This window comes from Pipistrellus hanaki (assembly GCF_964339955.1).
Source record: "Pipistrellus hanaki genome assembly, chromosome: 3".
Lineage (NCBI taxonomy): Eukaryota > Metazoa > Chordata > Mammalia > Chiroptera > Vespertilionidae > Pipistrellus > Pipistrellus hanaki.
Genome location: NC_140505.1, coordinates 129,665,839 through 129,681,649, shown reverse-complemented (window position 1 = coordinate 129,681,649; position 15,811 = coordinate 129,665,839). Strand labels below are relative to the sequence as shown.

At 45.6% G+C, this 15,811-nt stretch overlaps 1 protein-coding gene across 2 annotated transcripts in view; it reads right to left on the bottom strand.

Annotated features, from left to right (window-relative positions):
• Positions 1-4,053: 4,053 nt before the first annotated feature.
• The window catches only part of BEST3 (bestrophin 3), a 40,232-nt gene continuing 28,474 nt past the window's right edge, over positions 4,054-15,811 (bottom strand). For both annotated transcript variants that reach the window (XM_084878883.1, XM_084878884.1), the window contains one exon: positions 4,054-6,221. In XM_084878883.1, coding sequence (XP_084735009.1) covers positions 5,300-6,221 — 922 coding nt within the window. In that variant the 3' untranslated portion in view covers positions 4,054-5,299. The remainder of the gene's footprint in view (positions 6,222-15,811) is intronic.

Here is a 15,811-nt window from a genome sequence, read left to right as displayed (position 1 = left end):
GCAATGAACCTAAGAGGCCCGGGTTCAAATCCCAGATTGACATTTTAACTGTTGTGAAACTTTCAGCAGTTATTTACCAGCGACTTCTCTATTTCCTCCTCTATAATGGGTGATGGTGCTTTGTGAAGATCGATTGGACTGATACATACCCAGCATACCCAGGTAACCAATAAATATTAATCCTGACCATTTCACCCCATTCCCCTTTTTCTTCTTTCCGCCATTGGGTCCATTTTTTTTCAATATTCATCATAACCATCTCTTTCTTCTTCCCCAAGTGTAGAATCTACAGAAATTGATTGGAACCTTAAATCGCTTAGTCTAACCTCTCATTTTAGAGCTGAGCAAATGAAGTCATAGCTAAGGTTTTGGTCATATTTGATTGAGATTTTAGGTTTCTTAACTTTGGACCTAGATCTAATTTGGTTAATTAATTCTTTCAAGCATTCATTCATCTAATTAAAAAAAAAATCCTTACCCAAGTTTATTTTTTTCCATTGATTTATACAGTGAAAGTGAGGGAGGAGGAAGGGAGGGAGGAAGGGAGAGATAGAGAGAGAAACATTGATGTGAGAGAGACAGATTGATTGGTTGCCTCCCTCAGGCACTAAGTAGGGGTTGGGAAACCCACAACTGAGGTATGTGCCCTTGACCGAGAATCGAACCATTGAGTACCCAGTCAGGGCTCATCTAATGTTTTTTAGATGTGTCAGGCACTGTCCAAAGCACGGAGATACCCTGATTGAGCAAGACAGTGAACAGAGCTTAGTTCTGTTCGAGCACATGAGAGCACATCCCAGTCGACCACATGAGAGCACATGCCCACTTTCACTGTAGCTGGGAGAGCTGCGTTACCTCATCTGGCCCCCTCAGCTAGACCTGGGCTTCTTTCTTGGCAGAGCAGCAGGGCACACGGCCTCTGAGCTGGGGCCAGGAGGAGCAAACTTGCAGAGGGTGACTGTGTCAGTCTGGAGCTTGCCGTATTCTCACTCTTTTTAGTAACAAAAGTAATAAAAAAAAAAAAAAAAAAAAACACCCACTCTTACTGGGGAAAAATATGACTGGCCCTTTGTTTGAAAGTGTTTTCTAATCTTTAAAAGTGTGTGTCCCTTTGGGATTTTAGGGTCCAAGGACCATGTGGATAAACAATGCGTTTGCCATTAATGTCAAGGAGGCTGCCAATTGCAGAGGAATTAATTATTCCTTAATTTCTTGAGGAATAAAGAGCAGATGAGATTACGTTCTCTTCTGAAGCCATCTGCCGGTGTCCCAGGTGTGGCAGGAAACACCCAGCGTCCACCCATCTTTGAGCACAGCCTGGTACAGGAGAGCAAAGAGGAGACAGGGCAAAAGTCCCGGAGCGCAGGGCAGGTCTCAGCGGGAAAGAACAAGCGATGCTGGCTGCCTGGTGTGCTGCCCCCACCTCTGCTGACCCCGGACCATAAATATAGTTTAACGGTGGGCTCCACCTGTCTGAATTCCTCCTGCCCTCCTTTGAATGTGAAGAATCTTGCAGCACCATCGCTGTTCTTTAGCGAGATCTCGTTATGTATCAGGCTCTACTCCTGCAGTTTAGGCTCAGCCTGGTGACACAAGCCTGGATTTCTAGTGAGTGTTTGCATAGAGGAAGGTATTGGGTTTACACACTCCAGGCACTGAAAGGGGGAAAGCACCAGTCGGAAGACAAGAGAGGAGATGCCTTTGGAGAAAGTTTGTATTCAGCGGGAGGAGCTAGAGTTTTATGAGGTGAAGACTCAGCTTTCTTTTGTTTACTCACACCACGCTCTCCGTTAGTTCTCTCAGACGCTATTTTGTCTCATACCAGCGCATCTGATTTGCAAGAAATATGTGGGACTTATCACTGAGCTTTTAATAGGAGGGCTTGTAGGGAAACTGGCTCAGTCTATGGAGAAAAATGAAACTGGGTCCCTGCCGAATGTTATAAAGATAATAGAAAAAAAATGGTAGGAGAATAATCATGATAGGGGTTAGGAAAGACTTTCCCCCCAAAACTTCAAAAGAATAAAACAAAAAATTTGATGAACTTGATTATACTAAAATGAAGGCTTTCTATTCAACAACGAACACCAGTGACACTTTCAACAGACACACAAAGGGTTGGAAAACACTGTTGTGATGTTCAAACTAACCGGCTTATTACCATTCTAAAATGTAGAAGGAACTCCTGGAAATTAACAGGAGAAATATAGATAAAAGGGTAAAGAACGTGAAAAGGCAATTTTTAAAATAGGAGTCCCAAGAGAATTAAGGAGTAAGTGAAGGGATGCTAAATGTCGTTAGTTAATCAGATAAATGTCATACTACAGCAGCTAGTGATGTGTAATTGGCAAGTAAGTGCCAATTAAACAGTAGTTACATGCCACTTTACACTTGTTCCACTGAAAATCAGCAGTCTAGGTGATAGGCTCGGTGAATGAATCATTGTTCGTTTCTTAGGACAAGGAGGAAAGGGGAGGCCACCACAGATCTTGATGAAATATCAAGGACATTAATTCTCTGCACAAAGGTGCATGAGGGATGGATGGGAGCAGAGATAAACTAACACTCTCTTAGTCCTCGACAAAATGCATGATTCTAATGGTGTATGATTAACCATTTTGCAGTTAGGGACAAAAATTAATTATATGTCAAAAGCAGCTAAGTAGAAACATTTGTGTTTGAGCAATAGATAAAGCCAAAGAGAAGAGAGTAGAGAACTTAAGTTGAAACATTAAAGAGAAGAGTGTTAAGAGAAGGTTAAGTAAGGTTCCTGCCTTTAAATTTTTATTTTATTTTATTTTATTGGTTAATCCTTACTGGAAGATATTTTCTACATTGATTTTTAGAGAGAGTGGAAAGGAGGGGGAGAGACACACAGAGAGAAACAATGATATGAAAGAGACACATTGGCTGGTTGCCTCCTGCACGCACCGGCATGGGGCTGGGGATGAGCCTACAACCAAGGTCCATGCCCTTGACTGGAATAGGTCCCAGGACCCTTTAGTCCGGGATCTAATGCTCCAGTCCCTGAGCCAAACCAGCAGGGGCAAGGTTTCTGCCTTTTAGAAGTGTTATATTTGGGGCCGATCCCGTAGTCTGTGTAAAGCTTTGGATATCAGTGCCTTCCCAGGTAGTAACACTATCAGCCAACATAGAAAGCCATCAATGTAGAGCATTTCTTCCAGTATTACGAGTATTTCCTTTCAGTCCTTGGAGAAAGGCCAGCGAAGGTAAACGCCATGGCTGTCGTGCAGCTGGGGTGGTCACTGGGATGCTGCGATGCCTTGTGAAAATGTGCTGATGATAGCACGGCATGTCAGGAGTTGGGAAGGGGAGGGGGACGGGAGCCAACTTCCTTCTTTCAGGAAGATGAAGAAGACCATGGCTGGCTCCAGCGTGCAGCAATGCCCTCTTGTATGCATGCATTAAAGATGCAGGTAGCCCAGCTCAGTGATTGAGTGTCAACCTATTAACCAGGAGGTCAGGGTTTGATTCTCGGTCAGGGCATATGTCTGGGTTGTAGGTTCGGTTTGCAGTGTGGAACGTGCAGGAGGCAGTCGATCAATGATTCTCTCTCATCATTGATGTTTCTCTCTCTCTCTCCTGCCCTCTCTGAAATCAATTTAAAAAAAGTATATATATATATATATATATATATATATATATATATATATATATATATATATATATAAAATTCAGCAGGGAGGGCCTGGGAGGCCTCTAAGGCTGGAGAAATGCAGGCATGGCGCTCTCAGAGCATCCTCTGGCATTCTGGGAAAATTGCTGGCAAATTCAGGACCTCACAGACAGCACAGCACAGGGAGGGAGGGAGCTCATGAGCTAAGAGTATGGGCTCCTGAGTCAGAAACCTGGGTTTGAATCTGAGCCCTGCCCCTTCCTGGCTATGTGGTTCCAGTCCAATTATTTTACCTCTCCAAAGCCTCTGGTATCTTCATCTTGAAAATGGAGACGACAGTATATCCGCCCATAAGATTCCCGTGAGGATTAGTGAGGTCATCTGTGAACTTTCCATGTACTGCCTGGAACACGGAGCACGAAGTACATGGTGGCTATTAGGGTTGTTTTATTTCTTAAACCTTATGTAGTCAAGCTTCATCACATGACAGAAGTAGTGAGAGCAGCACTCATAAGACATGGCTTTCCAGACAAAATTGGGAGCCCCCCACTGGCAGCCACCCCAAGAGCTCCTTGGTGTGAGTGAGTCCCAGTCCCATCCCCTCGTGCAGCTCTGGACCCCCTAAACCTCCCAGCTCCAACGTCTTCCCTCATCCCCAACCACCCGGCAGACACAGTAAGTGGTCCCGCGCTGTGACAAGATGGGGATGTTGGCTTTAAGAGTTCGAGTTAAACACTTTCGAGCGTTAGTATTCTTTGGTTCCGTAGCATGTGGTTATTTAAGTCTCATGCCCACGTGGCTTCAGCTTTCTCCAGTGTCCAGGCCTCAGGGTGGAGACGGAGAGAAACGCCCTGGCTGCCCAGGGTGCGGTGCCATGGACTCCCACCCTCTCCACCGAGAGGCTGGAAGTGCGTCAAGTGGATTTGCTGACATCTTCGGTTATCCTGCGGGAGGCTTTGCCAATGCCTCACATTTTGAAAATCATGGCACAAGGTAAGCAACCGAGTTGGCAAGAGCAAATATTATAACCTGCAAGGTGGGCTAGACTGGAGTATTAGAGAAGGAGCAAGACTAGGAAGAAGGGAACTAGAGAGAGATGGGAGAATAACCGGGAACAGAGAAAAATGAAGTGGTGAAAAGGAGAAAAGGAATGGGAGCTGAAGCTTAAATGTAAGAACATAAGCTTAATAGTAGGAAGCGATAATAGTAGGCCAGAAAGTGGGAGTGAAATGGTAGGAAAGCCTCAAACCAAAGCTCATAATTAGGATGCAGCATTTGAGGCGTTGTAGAGCCCTCTCCCTGTCTTTATAATTGAAGGAAAGACAAGGAAACAAACAGGGAATTCTCTGTCTTTCTCTTGGCAAAGCCAGGGGGTTGGATTATGATCTCTCAGGTGTTTTCCAAAGCGGACAATCTGTGAGTTTATAAATCACGTGTGTATGTAAAGCTCCTTATTTGGTTAAGATACATTACTGCGGTCAGAGTTAAGTCCATGGAAGCCAATCAGCTGGATTTTCTCGGTTGAAAACGCCCGGATCGTAATGCCCTTCAGAGTTTTACATAGCTTATACAGTGTGATTGCTGTTGAACAACTGACCAGTCCTGGACACATCCTGGACCTGACGCCGAGCTCAGGGGAAGGAAGGAAGGATGGAGACAGCCCTAGGTCCTGGAGCTGGCGGCTGGCCTTCCCCCGGGCGATCCGTCCGCCCGCTCGTTGTTGAATTCTATGATGTCCGTCTCCTTGGTGTCCAGCGTCTCCATCAGATACAGCAGATCGCGGGAGGCTCGCGGGCCGGCCACGAAGTTGATGCCACTGGCCTCGGAGGACGTCTCTGGGTCGAGCAGCAGGGGCGGCTCCGGGGGGTTGGCGGCGGGCTCGGGCCCCCCTCGGGCCTCCAGGGAGGTGTGGCTGGACTCCAGGAACCCGGGGAGGCTCCACCTTTTGGGGTACGTGTCGTTGGCAAAAGGGTCCTCCTCGGGGGAGAAGGGGAACAGGTCTGGCTCAGGCTGGATGGAGACAGTCTGGGGACTGGGGCCTCGCGGCGGCGTCCCCTCCCCGGAGGGGAACACCATGAGCCGCAGGGGGTCCCCGGGGCCGCCGGGCTGCACCCCGGTGAAGTCGAAGCTCTGCAGGGAGGCGGTGGAGTCCCCCAGGTCCTCGGCGGCCGCGGGCCCCGGCGCGGTGACGCGCAGCTCGGGGACCTGGGGCATGGCGGCGGGGGAGCCGCGCGGGCTGGGCTGCGGGCTGAGGCTCTGCAGCGTGCTGGTGCGGCTGGCCTCGCGGATGGTGGACAGCTCGCCCAGGCTGGCGTGCCGCGCGCCGCCGTCGGGGGCCGCGGGCTTGGCGGCGCGGCGCGGGCTGCGGGCCGGCACGTCCAGGAGGTCGCGGCGGGGGCTGAGGTCGCCGGGCGCGAAGAAGGCGGAGCTGTCGCTGGCCTGGCGGGCGAAGCGCCGGCCGCGCGGGCTGCCAGGGTGCTCGTGGGCGCTCAGGAAGCGCTTCACCCTGCGGATCATGGAGCGCCGGTGGCCGTGCTTCTCGTAGTCCAGCCACTCCTCGCCGGGCAGGTCGGACCCGGACAGCCTGCAACACAGCGGGGCGGGTGTGGACGGGGTGGCCCGGGGGCAGGGTCTCAAAGGTTGGCATTTTTTGCATAAAGGATTTTGAGGGATGGGGGGTGGGGGGGGGGGAGGGAGGGTGACTTGGACATGAAAAGTAGTCTAGCGAAGGGTCTCAGTGTTTGGTCACCGTATCTTTTTTAAACTCATAAACTCGCCCAGCCCGGTGGCTCAGAGGTTGAGCGTGAACCTGTGAATCAGGAGGGCTCCATTCCATTCCAGGTCAGAGCACAAGCCCGGGTTCTGGGCTCAATCCCCAGTGTGGGGCGTGCAGGAGGCAGCTGGTCAACGATTCTCTCTCACCACTGATGCTTCTCTCTCTCCCCCTTTCCCCTTCCTTTCTGAAATAAAAAACAAAAACAAATTATTGAGCACCCCAAAGAGATTTATTTATGTGGGTTAATGCGATTGCTATTTACTCTATTAGAAACAGTTGAGGAATAAAAACAAAACAACAACAACAAAAAACCCACACCACACGCAAGGATATACAAGCACACAGTCCATTACCTATTAAGTGATTACATCCTCACCTGGCATATAGCCCCTGGAAAATTCCACTCCACACTCAGGAGAGTGAAAAAGGCAAATAACATTTTAGTATGACAAAGGTGGCTTTGCAACAGCTAGCAGTGCTGTATGATATATAAGGAGGTTGTTAAGAGAGTAAATCCTGAGTTCTGTCACAAGGAGAAATCTTTTTCCTTTTTTTTTCTTATTTTTTTGTCTCTTTATTGTATCTGTGTGAGAAGATGGTGGTAATTGTCTCACAATATAAATCAAACCGTCATGCTGTGTGTTTTACACGTATGCAGTGATGTATATCAATTTAAGGGCCTGGCTGCTGGGGAGCTGCAGGAGTCCGGGACCACACTCTGAGAATCATGCAGGTGGAGATCTGACCATGAAACAAAAAGATGTAGTATGTGTTCTTCCTCCCTCATCACAGATGAACGAAGGTCATATTTTCCCAGGACCCATAAAACTCCCAGAACAATGGATCATAGCTAAATTCGAGACCGTGCAAATGAGAGCTAACGTTGACTGACCTCCCATGAGGTAATTACTTATCACAGTAATCATGTGCGTTGGTATTGTTATTGCCGCTGACGCTTTACAGACCAGGAAGCGGGACCAGAGAGAATCGTTAAGGCGATGTAGTAGCGAAGGCCAGACTCTATTAGAAACAGTTGACTCCCAAGTCCTTGTCTTTACTCTCCTGATACAAAGCCTGAAGAGGGAGTGTGGGCTTTGGGGAAGGACTCACACTGAGGTTGGGCTCCTCGTGTGACTAGTTTGATAGATTTGCTGTTGAGAATTTTTAACACTGAAGACACAAAAAACCTCACCCTCTCTACTCTTCTCCGTCAAGGCTGCAGTAAAATGGATGATGGAGGTAACAGTAAGGGCCACTCCTGCCTCAGATTACACGGCTGCTGGTCTCACATCTCTGTGGATTTAGTCTTAACGAGGTTTGAAGAACTACCGAAAGCCGTGCCCCTAAACTGCCAGCGCCAGTGTTGGCTCCGGGAGCAGCAGTGACCGGGCCGCCCCAGGCCAGTATTCACACGGGACACCCAGGATGATAAGATGCTTTACCGTGCCAGCTGCATTTTACGCGACACAAGGGAGAGGTAAGGACCACATCATGTTGGTGTAACCTGAAAGGGCAAAGGGAGCAGCCAAAAGCAAACTTGGTTTCCCGTGTTTATGAATAACGAGTGGGTGATTGAGATGATTAACTGGCTAAATGTCCTGGGAGGGCGTCGGATTACAGCCTCCAGCTGTTATTCTAAAGCCCCAGCTCTGCCCTTGGCCACCAGATAGCCTCTGGCCCGCCCTCGGCTCCGCGAGGCTCAGATTCTGTTACAGGGACCTGAGAAATGCAGACTCATGCTTCAGTGGCCCCGGTGACCCGCTGGGCGGGTTTCATTGGGTCAGACCTCCAGTCACACTTCAGGAACCCATGTCACCGGGGTGTGCACCAGAGAGCGACAAGCACAGCTGTTCACTCAGACTGCCTCGCTGGCTGGGCTCTGGGAACCCAGGTGGTTATTTGGGACCTGAACTTTTTGTTCAGGATCTGTTTGCCTTAGCTCCTCCTAAACCACACAGCCTTGTAAGAATGACAAAATCTTGTAGGGAAAAAAAATGTATTATTATTACTTCAGAACTTCAGGAATCCTGGAAACAACAACACCACCCAAACTTTCTTACTATGTGTGCATTGAGGTGGTGGATATGCACATTCAACCGAGGCAGAACGATGAAGGCCGTGGGCCACAAAGTGGAGAAAAATGCACCAGGTGGAAAAAGCAAACTGCAGAAGGGCGAGAGCTCTCGCTAATGATCTACTGATTTACCATCCAACACTGAGGCCCCATTGCACCCTCCTGCCTCGTGAAGCAGTGGAGTGGACACGTGAGGTCTGTGCACTTACACAGCCAAGTTTATCGAGCGCCTGCCAGGAACCGACTTGTCGCATTAAGTCCTGTATCACACAACTTAAAGGGAGGGCGAAGGCACATGCAGCCGACCCTTGAACAGCTCAGGGGTTGAGGGCACTGAAAATCTACCTATAACTTTTGACTCTCCAAAAACTTTACTAATGGCCCTCTGTTGACTGGAAGCCTTACCTGTAACCAACACCTAATTAGCACCTATTTTGTATGTTACATGAATGACATATCTTGTAACAATACAGTAAGCTAGAAGAAAGAAAATGTTACTAAGAAAATTATAAGGAAAACACATTTATTGAAAAAAAAAAAAAAGTCCCCATGTAAGTGGACCATGCAGTTCAAACCTGTGTTGTTCAGGGGTCAATTGCATATAAATAAGGAGGAGCAAAGAAGGTGTTTGAGCTGGACTTTTGCTACTGAGTAGGAATCAGGCAGAGAAAGGACGGGCACTCCAGGTGAAAGAAGCGACCGGGCCAATAGGGTAGCAGGTCAGTGTAGGGTGTTTGTGAGGGACAGGAAATGAGTTTGTGTGGAGCACACAGGACAGTGTCAGCACAGAGGCAGAGAGGCAGCCTCGGGCTGTGGCATGAAGAGTCTATGTGACAGGGAGAGGCATTTGGACGAGGCGGAGGAGAGCTCTGCATCGTCTCTGAGAACGGACGTGAGGATGGACAGCAGAGCTCCAGTGTGCCGTTTGGCGGCAGTGTCCAAGCGGGAGCAGTGACACGGAAAGCAGCACGGAGAGGGTTGTCAAACAGAAATGTGCTGAATAAGAAACGTGACTTGGGAACTTTCCATACTGTTAGTCAGAAAATGGGCCTTCAGAAGGACACTGAGTGGTCTGTGATCTGGGGGCAGTTTTATGAATCTCACACTACAGTGATGAGGGAAGCCCTCTGGTCTCTGGGCTTCCAAAGAGCAGTGTGATGCCCACACCACGAAGAATCTAATGAACTGTCTTCTACATGACACCTTCCCAGAAGGGTTCACTGCCGACACACAGTGCCCATCTCCTGCCTCTAACAGCCATGGTTCCCAATAGGACAGCAGAAACTGTGGTTTAAGAGCAAAATAGTTGCCGAAACCAGTTTGGCTCAATGAATAAAGCGTCGGCTTGGGGACTGAAGGGTCCCGGGTTCGATTCCGGTCAAGGGCATGTACCTTGGTTGCGGGCACATCCCCAGTAGGTGGTGTGCAAGAGGCAGCTGATCGATGACTCTCATCGATGTTTTTATCTCTCTCCCTTCCTTTCTGTACAAAATCAATAAAAAATATATTTAAAAAAAAGAGCAAAATAGTTGAAGGCTTAGAGCATACAGAATAGCATATAACTTAACACCATCAATAGGTTCTATGACTTTAAGTGAAATGACAAATGAGGAAACCAATTTTACTATAGGCTAATTGATATAAACAAGAGCTAAGCCCCTACAGCACCTCATAAACTTTAAAATAAAATGATGTTGAACAAGATGACATTATTCAAGGACCTGCTGTACTTGAAAATATTTTTTATTTCCCAGTTGGGAGGCTTGGGTGTATTTTTTAGGTCCATTTAAATTTTCTATGTTCCCGTATTTGATTTTTAATGTGTACCCATAGTTTAGGGTTAGTACAGTTCTGAGGCCCAAATACAATACCACTTAAACTACCCCCAAACAATTATAGCAGAAATATTATCTGATAGAATGCCAGAACCCTCATTATATTGCTCCATATTAGAGAAGGTCAGCTGAAAAAGCTGGGTCTTATATTCTGGAATTCACGTGGACTGAGGTAGGCAGGTAATTAGAGATAGGGGGACATTAGTGCCCAGAGGTGGAATTTGAGAACTGCCTCTGTGGTGAGAAAAATGATTTATTTTGGGACCTTGCAGATCCAGGATTGCTGCTGTGCAGGCTGTGTGACCTTGGGAGGCCCACGTAACCTCTCTGTGACTTTGCGCCATTTGGTAATCTGGTGACAGGTTTGCCTTACTCTACTGCCTTGCAGGTTGTTTGGGAGTTCCAAAGGAGTGGTCAGTATGTGGAAAAGCTTTGCAGAGTAGGGAGGGTATAAAAGGAACTCTTTCAATGACTGGCAAATGCTCAGAGGTGGTTTTCGAATCGTCGTTGACGTCTTGCAAGTGATTAGAGGAAATGATAGCATCTGCTTCAAGGTCACTTTCTTTTCTCCTTCAAGAGTGTTCTTTAAAAAATGTTACTACTCCTTGGAGCTGCCACCTGACAACTAACACATTAGAACGGATGACCATAACAGTCATTTAATAGTAAGGCTAAGGCACTGGGTAAATGGAGAGGAAACATAAGGATGAGAGGAAGCTGGATTATTTGAGGGAAGGGAGGTAGAGCCAACCAGGTGGGACTGCCTGACTTTGCCTCTCAATGTTGTGTTTTGTGCCATTTGCAGATATTGCCAAACCCTGCAGCACACATTTACTGCACAATATTAATCATCCACACTGAAATATAGGAAAAGTGAGCATGGGAAAGGTTGTGCCATGTATTGTGCTATTTTTAAAAATACGTTTTTATTTATTTTTTTAAATTGATTTTTAGAGAGAGAGGAATGGAGAGGGATAGAGAGATAGAAACATTGATGAGAGAACATCATCGATCAGCTGCCTCATCATTGATGAGCTGCCTCTTGCATTGTCCCTTTTGGGGATCGATCCCACAACCTGAGCACGTGCCTTGACTGGGAATTGAACCGGCAACCTCTTGGTACCTCGGTCAATGCTCAACCGTTGAGCCACACGGGCCAGGCTGGGCTATTTTTGAAGGGGAGGAGAAGGGTAGGTACAGGAGAAAGAAGAGGTATGTTAAGCTTGTCAGGCTAGTTTAGTCTACAAGGAGGGAAAGCATCACTTATTTGTACAGGTCAGATCATTGTCTGGATTGGTGTCTGTGTTCTTACTTTAATTTCAAGTGTCAAAAAAAACAAAAAAACAAAAACAGCCACCCAATTTAAAAAAATCTCTACCGAGCACCTACAGCACCATAAGCACCACGGTCTCCTTTGCCAATGACAAATCTCTGAGAGCAGCAGCAGGAGCTTAATTAAGGCCCGTTGCAAAGGTGCTTGGGCTGGGACAGGGTGCAGAACACTGGCTGCCTCCTGTGGCTAAACGAAGAAGAGGCAGGAGGCAGGACGGCTGAATGGCAGCCCCTTTCCAGACTTCCTGGGGTGTCTCATATGGAAAGACCAAAATCAGTGCGGATGACACTCATAGAGCGAATGCATTTTTTTCAAAGCAAGCTTCCTGCCAAGCAACCCTCGTCCTAGAGTGATCAGGGAAATATAAGCTTCAAAAGACAGAGGAATAAAACTGGATGATGCTTAATTTTTCTCCTCTGTGCCACTGTGAAAGTGGTGTTTTGACAATTTAAATTCTAATAATAGGAGGTCATTTTAATAGAATCAAAAGGAGAAATTTAGGAAAATTATACTTAATAGGAGTTCTTCTCACTTCAGATATATTATTTGCCAATTGCTAGTATGCCCAAAGTCAGGCGGCTATGTTGGAGGGAGCCGATCATTTGTCTGAAAATCTGTCAGGACAAAAAGGCATGGTGTGCGGAGGAGCATTTATTCACCGGCAAGCAAAGTGTACTCTTCAAACCCATTAGAGGCCAATGCTGTTATTTTTAACCTTCTGCACCGCAGAATCACCTCAACGCTACAATCAAGGATTTGTAAGACGGTCAAGGTAACCCTCACACGGAGCTGGGCGGTGTGGGCCTAAGCATTGTGAGGAAAGTCCAGTGGACGGAAGGGTGTATCTTCCCAGCTCTCCTCTCCACTCCCTTGCTGGGGACACTTCCAAGCCAGGGGAGCATCGTGAGAGGAGTACTTAGCTCAGAAAGCTGCAAACAGGGCTCGCAACCCTACCGCTGCCTCTCCGTTACCTCTGCTAGTTTGGACCAAGCACTACGGCAAATCTGGTTAAAGAATAGGCGTATCATGCCCCATGGTACAACTCTGGTTATTCTCCTCTGGCCTCCACTGGTTGACGCAAAGAGAAATAATGGCCCCAAATAGAGGTTCACCTAAGTTTTGTTAGAGAAGAAAATCAAGCCATCTGTACCTCTCGTATCATTTAGGAAGTTAGAGCGCCAATGGTGGTCCCCATGTCGGCATATGAGAGACCCCTGGAGTTATTTATAAAATTATAAACTTAATGCATATTCATCTCCTTGGGAGGTTCCATCTCTCCTTTCTCTGTGGTGCATTAAGTGCAAATCAATGTTCCAAGAATACATTTCTGTTCAAGTTAGTGATTCAGAATTCAAGATATTCTTGGTTGTCTGTGATACACCGATGCAATATTATGTTGTTCCTTGTAAAGTGAAAAATTTTAAAATAGTTGGCTAAGAAAAGATTACAGAATAGAACATCCATCTGGAAATATACTAAACCATCCTATATAATAAAAGTATAGTATGCAAATTGTCCCCTCTGACTGGAAGTTGTCCTGGTGTTTGACCAGGGAGTGGGGCCAGCCAGGGGAAGGGAGGGAGGACCTGTGTGGTGGCAGCTGTTAGGGACCATACCAGTGCAGGAATTTCGTGCACTGGGCCTCTAGTACTTTAATAAAGTATTGCTTTGTTAAAATACATATTTTGGTATATTTGAACTAATATCATTGAGATACTTCTGATCTTCTATATAATTCTAAATGCTCAGTACATATTTGAATAATTGTAAAAAAGTAAATGTATCATTGCTACATATTCTTAGAATTTTGGAATGAAGATAGAGAAGTAAAAGTCATTATTTCTGGGTAAGTGGTTACAGTTTCACAGTAACACATAAATCATAAATTCCTCAACTCCCAAATAGGAGTAAATTTCTACAAAAATTAGAATATTTTTCCTCTTTACTAAGTGGATCCTTAATTGGCTTCATGGACACATTGCTTAAGATCACCGTAAGTGTGAGATGTTGACATGTTTGAATCATGGCAGGAAGCCCAATAGAACAGACTTTTAAAAACAGGATTGCAGTCAGCAGTCTAAGGTTCACAGGCAGAGCAAGTGCTTTTAGATTCAGACAGAGTTAGTACACCTCATACACGCATGACACCCGTGAGTGATCCATTTCACAATCAGCTACAGCCTTCTCCAAGATTTTGAATCCTTCAGTTGCTACAGTTGGGCATTTTATTAGGGTTTACCAATGTCTTTAAAAAATTATTGCTTCTACACTCTTGGTCATTTTGATTTACAAGAGAGGATTAAAGGGAGTTATGAGACTTCAGGTTTTTAATTTCCATATATTCCATTCCTCAGAGACTTAGCAAGTTGTGCTAATGAATAATCCCAAGCATTTAAAAAATGATAAGAATTTTGGAGCACCTTGTGGCTGTATAATTGAAGACAAGCATTCTACTTCAAGCCAGCTGTGTGGTAGGCTAGGCCTGTACCTTAGTTCTTGTTGTTTGTTTTAAACAGAAATTTATTTTCAGCAATGCTGGCTTGAGTTTAAGCATTGTAAGTTTGTTTTGGGGAAGTGAAATTTATGAAACAGAGTGCTTGCTTCTGGTATATTTGAACCAATATAATTAAGAATACTTCTGATCTACTATATAATTTTTGTTGTTGTTGTAAAAGAAGACCCATTGTTTTTAGAGTTTGGATGTATTGTATGAACAACTCTTCTTTTGATTGTTTTCAGACATTTTTAAAATCTTGGTTAATAGTGTCTGCATGGCTAAACGAATGAAAAGATGCCTTAATTAAAACAGCAGATCAGAAAGTGTTTTACATTATGACAAAAGACTACTAATCAGATTCAAATGATATCATCTCAGCTGTGTAATGGGAAAAGGGATTAATCAGAAAGATTTCTTTTCATTGCTCAGTTAATTCATAACATGGTTTATTAAGTGGACAGCACTGGCCAGAGAATAATCAACACTATATATTAGATGCCCAAGACAGGTATATTTATGAAAATTAATATTTTTGTAAATAAAAATTTCTATTTTGGGTGCTCTGTTCAGATTTTCAACTGGCCGTTTTTCCCATTGAAAATGGTCATTCTGAAGTTGATTTTTAATATGCTCCATACAAAGATTGGGAGATAGAAATTCAGCACTCATTTAGTGTTAGAAATTATAAAAGATAGTTTTAAAACAAGCTTTTTGGCCTCAGATTGGACAGAGAAAGATGGGTCTTGTTAACTTCCTTTGGATTAAGACATGATGAAGATCAGCTATGGTGAGCACACAGGTGTCTGCTTCACTAGCTACACAGGCACCATCTCCCGCCCCCTCACCACACCTGGCTTCAGCGCCTTCCCTCCCGCTCAGGTGCCCAGGCCCCTCCTGGGACCAGCCCAGCCCCTGCCTTCCTGTGTTTTCTCTAGGACCTTGCTCTGTCAACCCTTCTGGCTTCTGTGCCTTCCTTATTCTCCAGTGGATTCCTGTCTTTTTTCCTTCTTTTTCCAGAGCAAGAATATTTATCAGTTTGTTTATTACATCTTGCTTTATCTTACAAAGGATTTGAGGTGGCTTATAAAAACAATGCAATAATATATGAAGTTAGGCTACTACAGGAGAGCTAGATAAGGAAGAATGGCAGGATGAGACACAGTACCCAGAAAAACAGCCCCCAAACCCCACAGACTTTCTACAGGGGTGCTACAAATTTGATTTGCAGCTGCCAGCAGCCAAATGGAAAAGAGACCGTCACCAACGACAAAACCCAGAGTCCGTAACAAATAGTGGAAGGTTGCCCAGAAGAGACAAAGCTCTCTTCTTTCCCACTGATGTCTGAGGGAATTTTTCCCTGATGAAAGGGCTGCTAAGTCATAAAGTGGACGGTCCTCCAGCAAATAGCATAAGGAGTCTTTATGGATCTGTTCAAACGAGGCATAAAGTGGTTTTAAGGAACAATGGCAGGGTGGAAGAGGGCAGCTTCCCCCTTCCCGTCCTTAAGTGTTATAAAACCAATAAAATACATACCACCACTCTTGACTTGATGAGACAATAAATAAATAAATAAATAAATAAATAAATAAATCTTTTTAACCATCACCAAAAACAGCTAAGTAGACACTCAAACTGGAGCACAGGTAGCACCTGCAGACT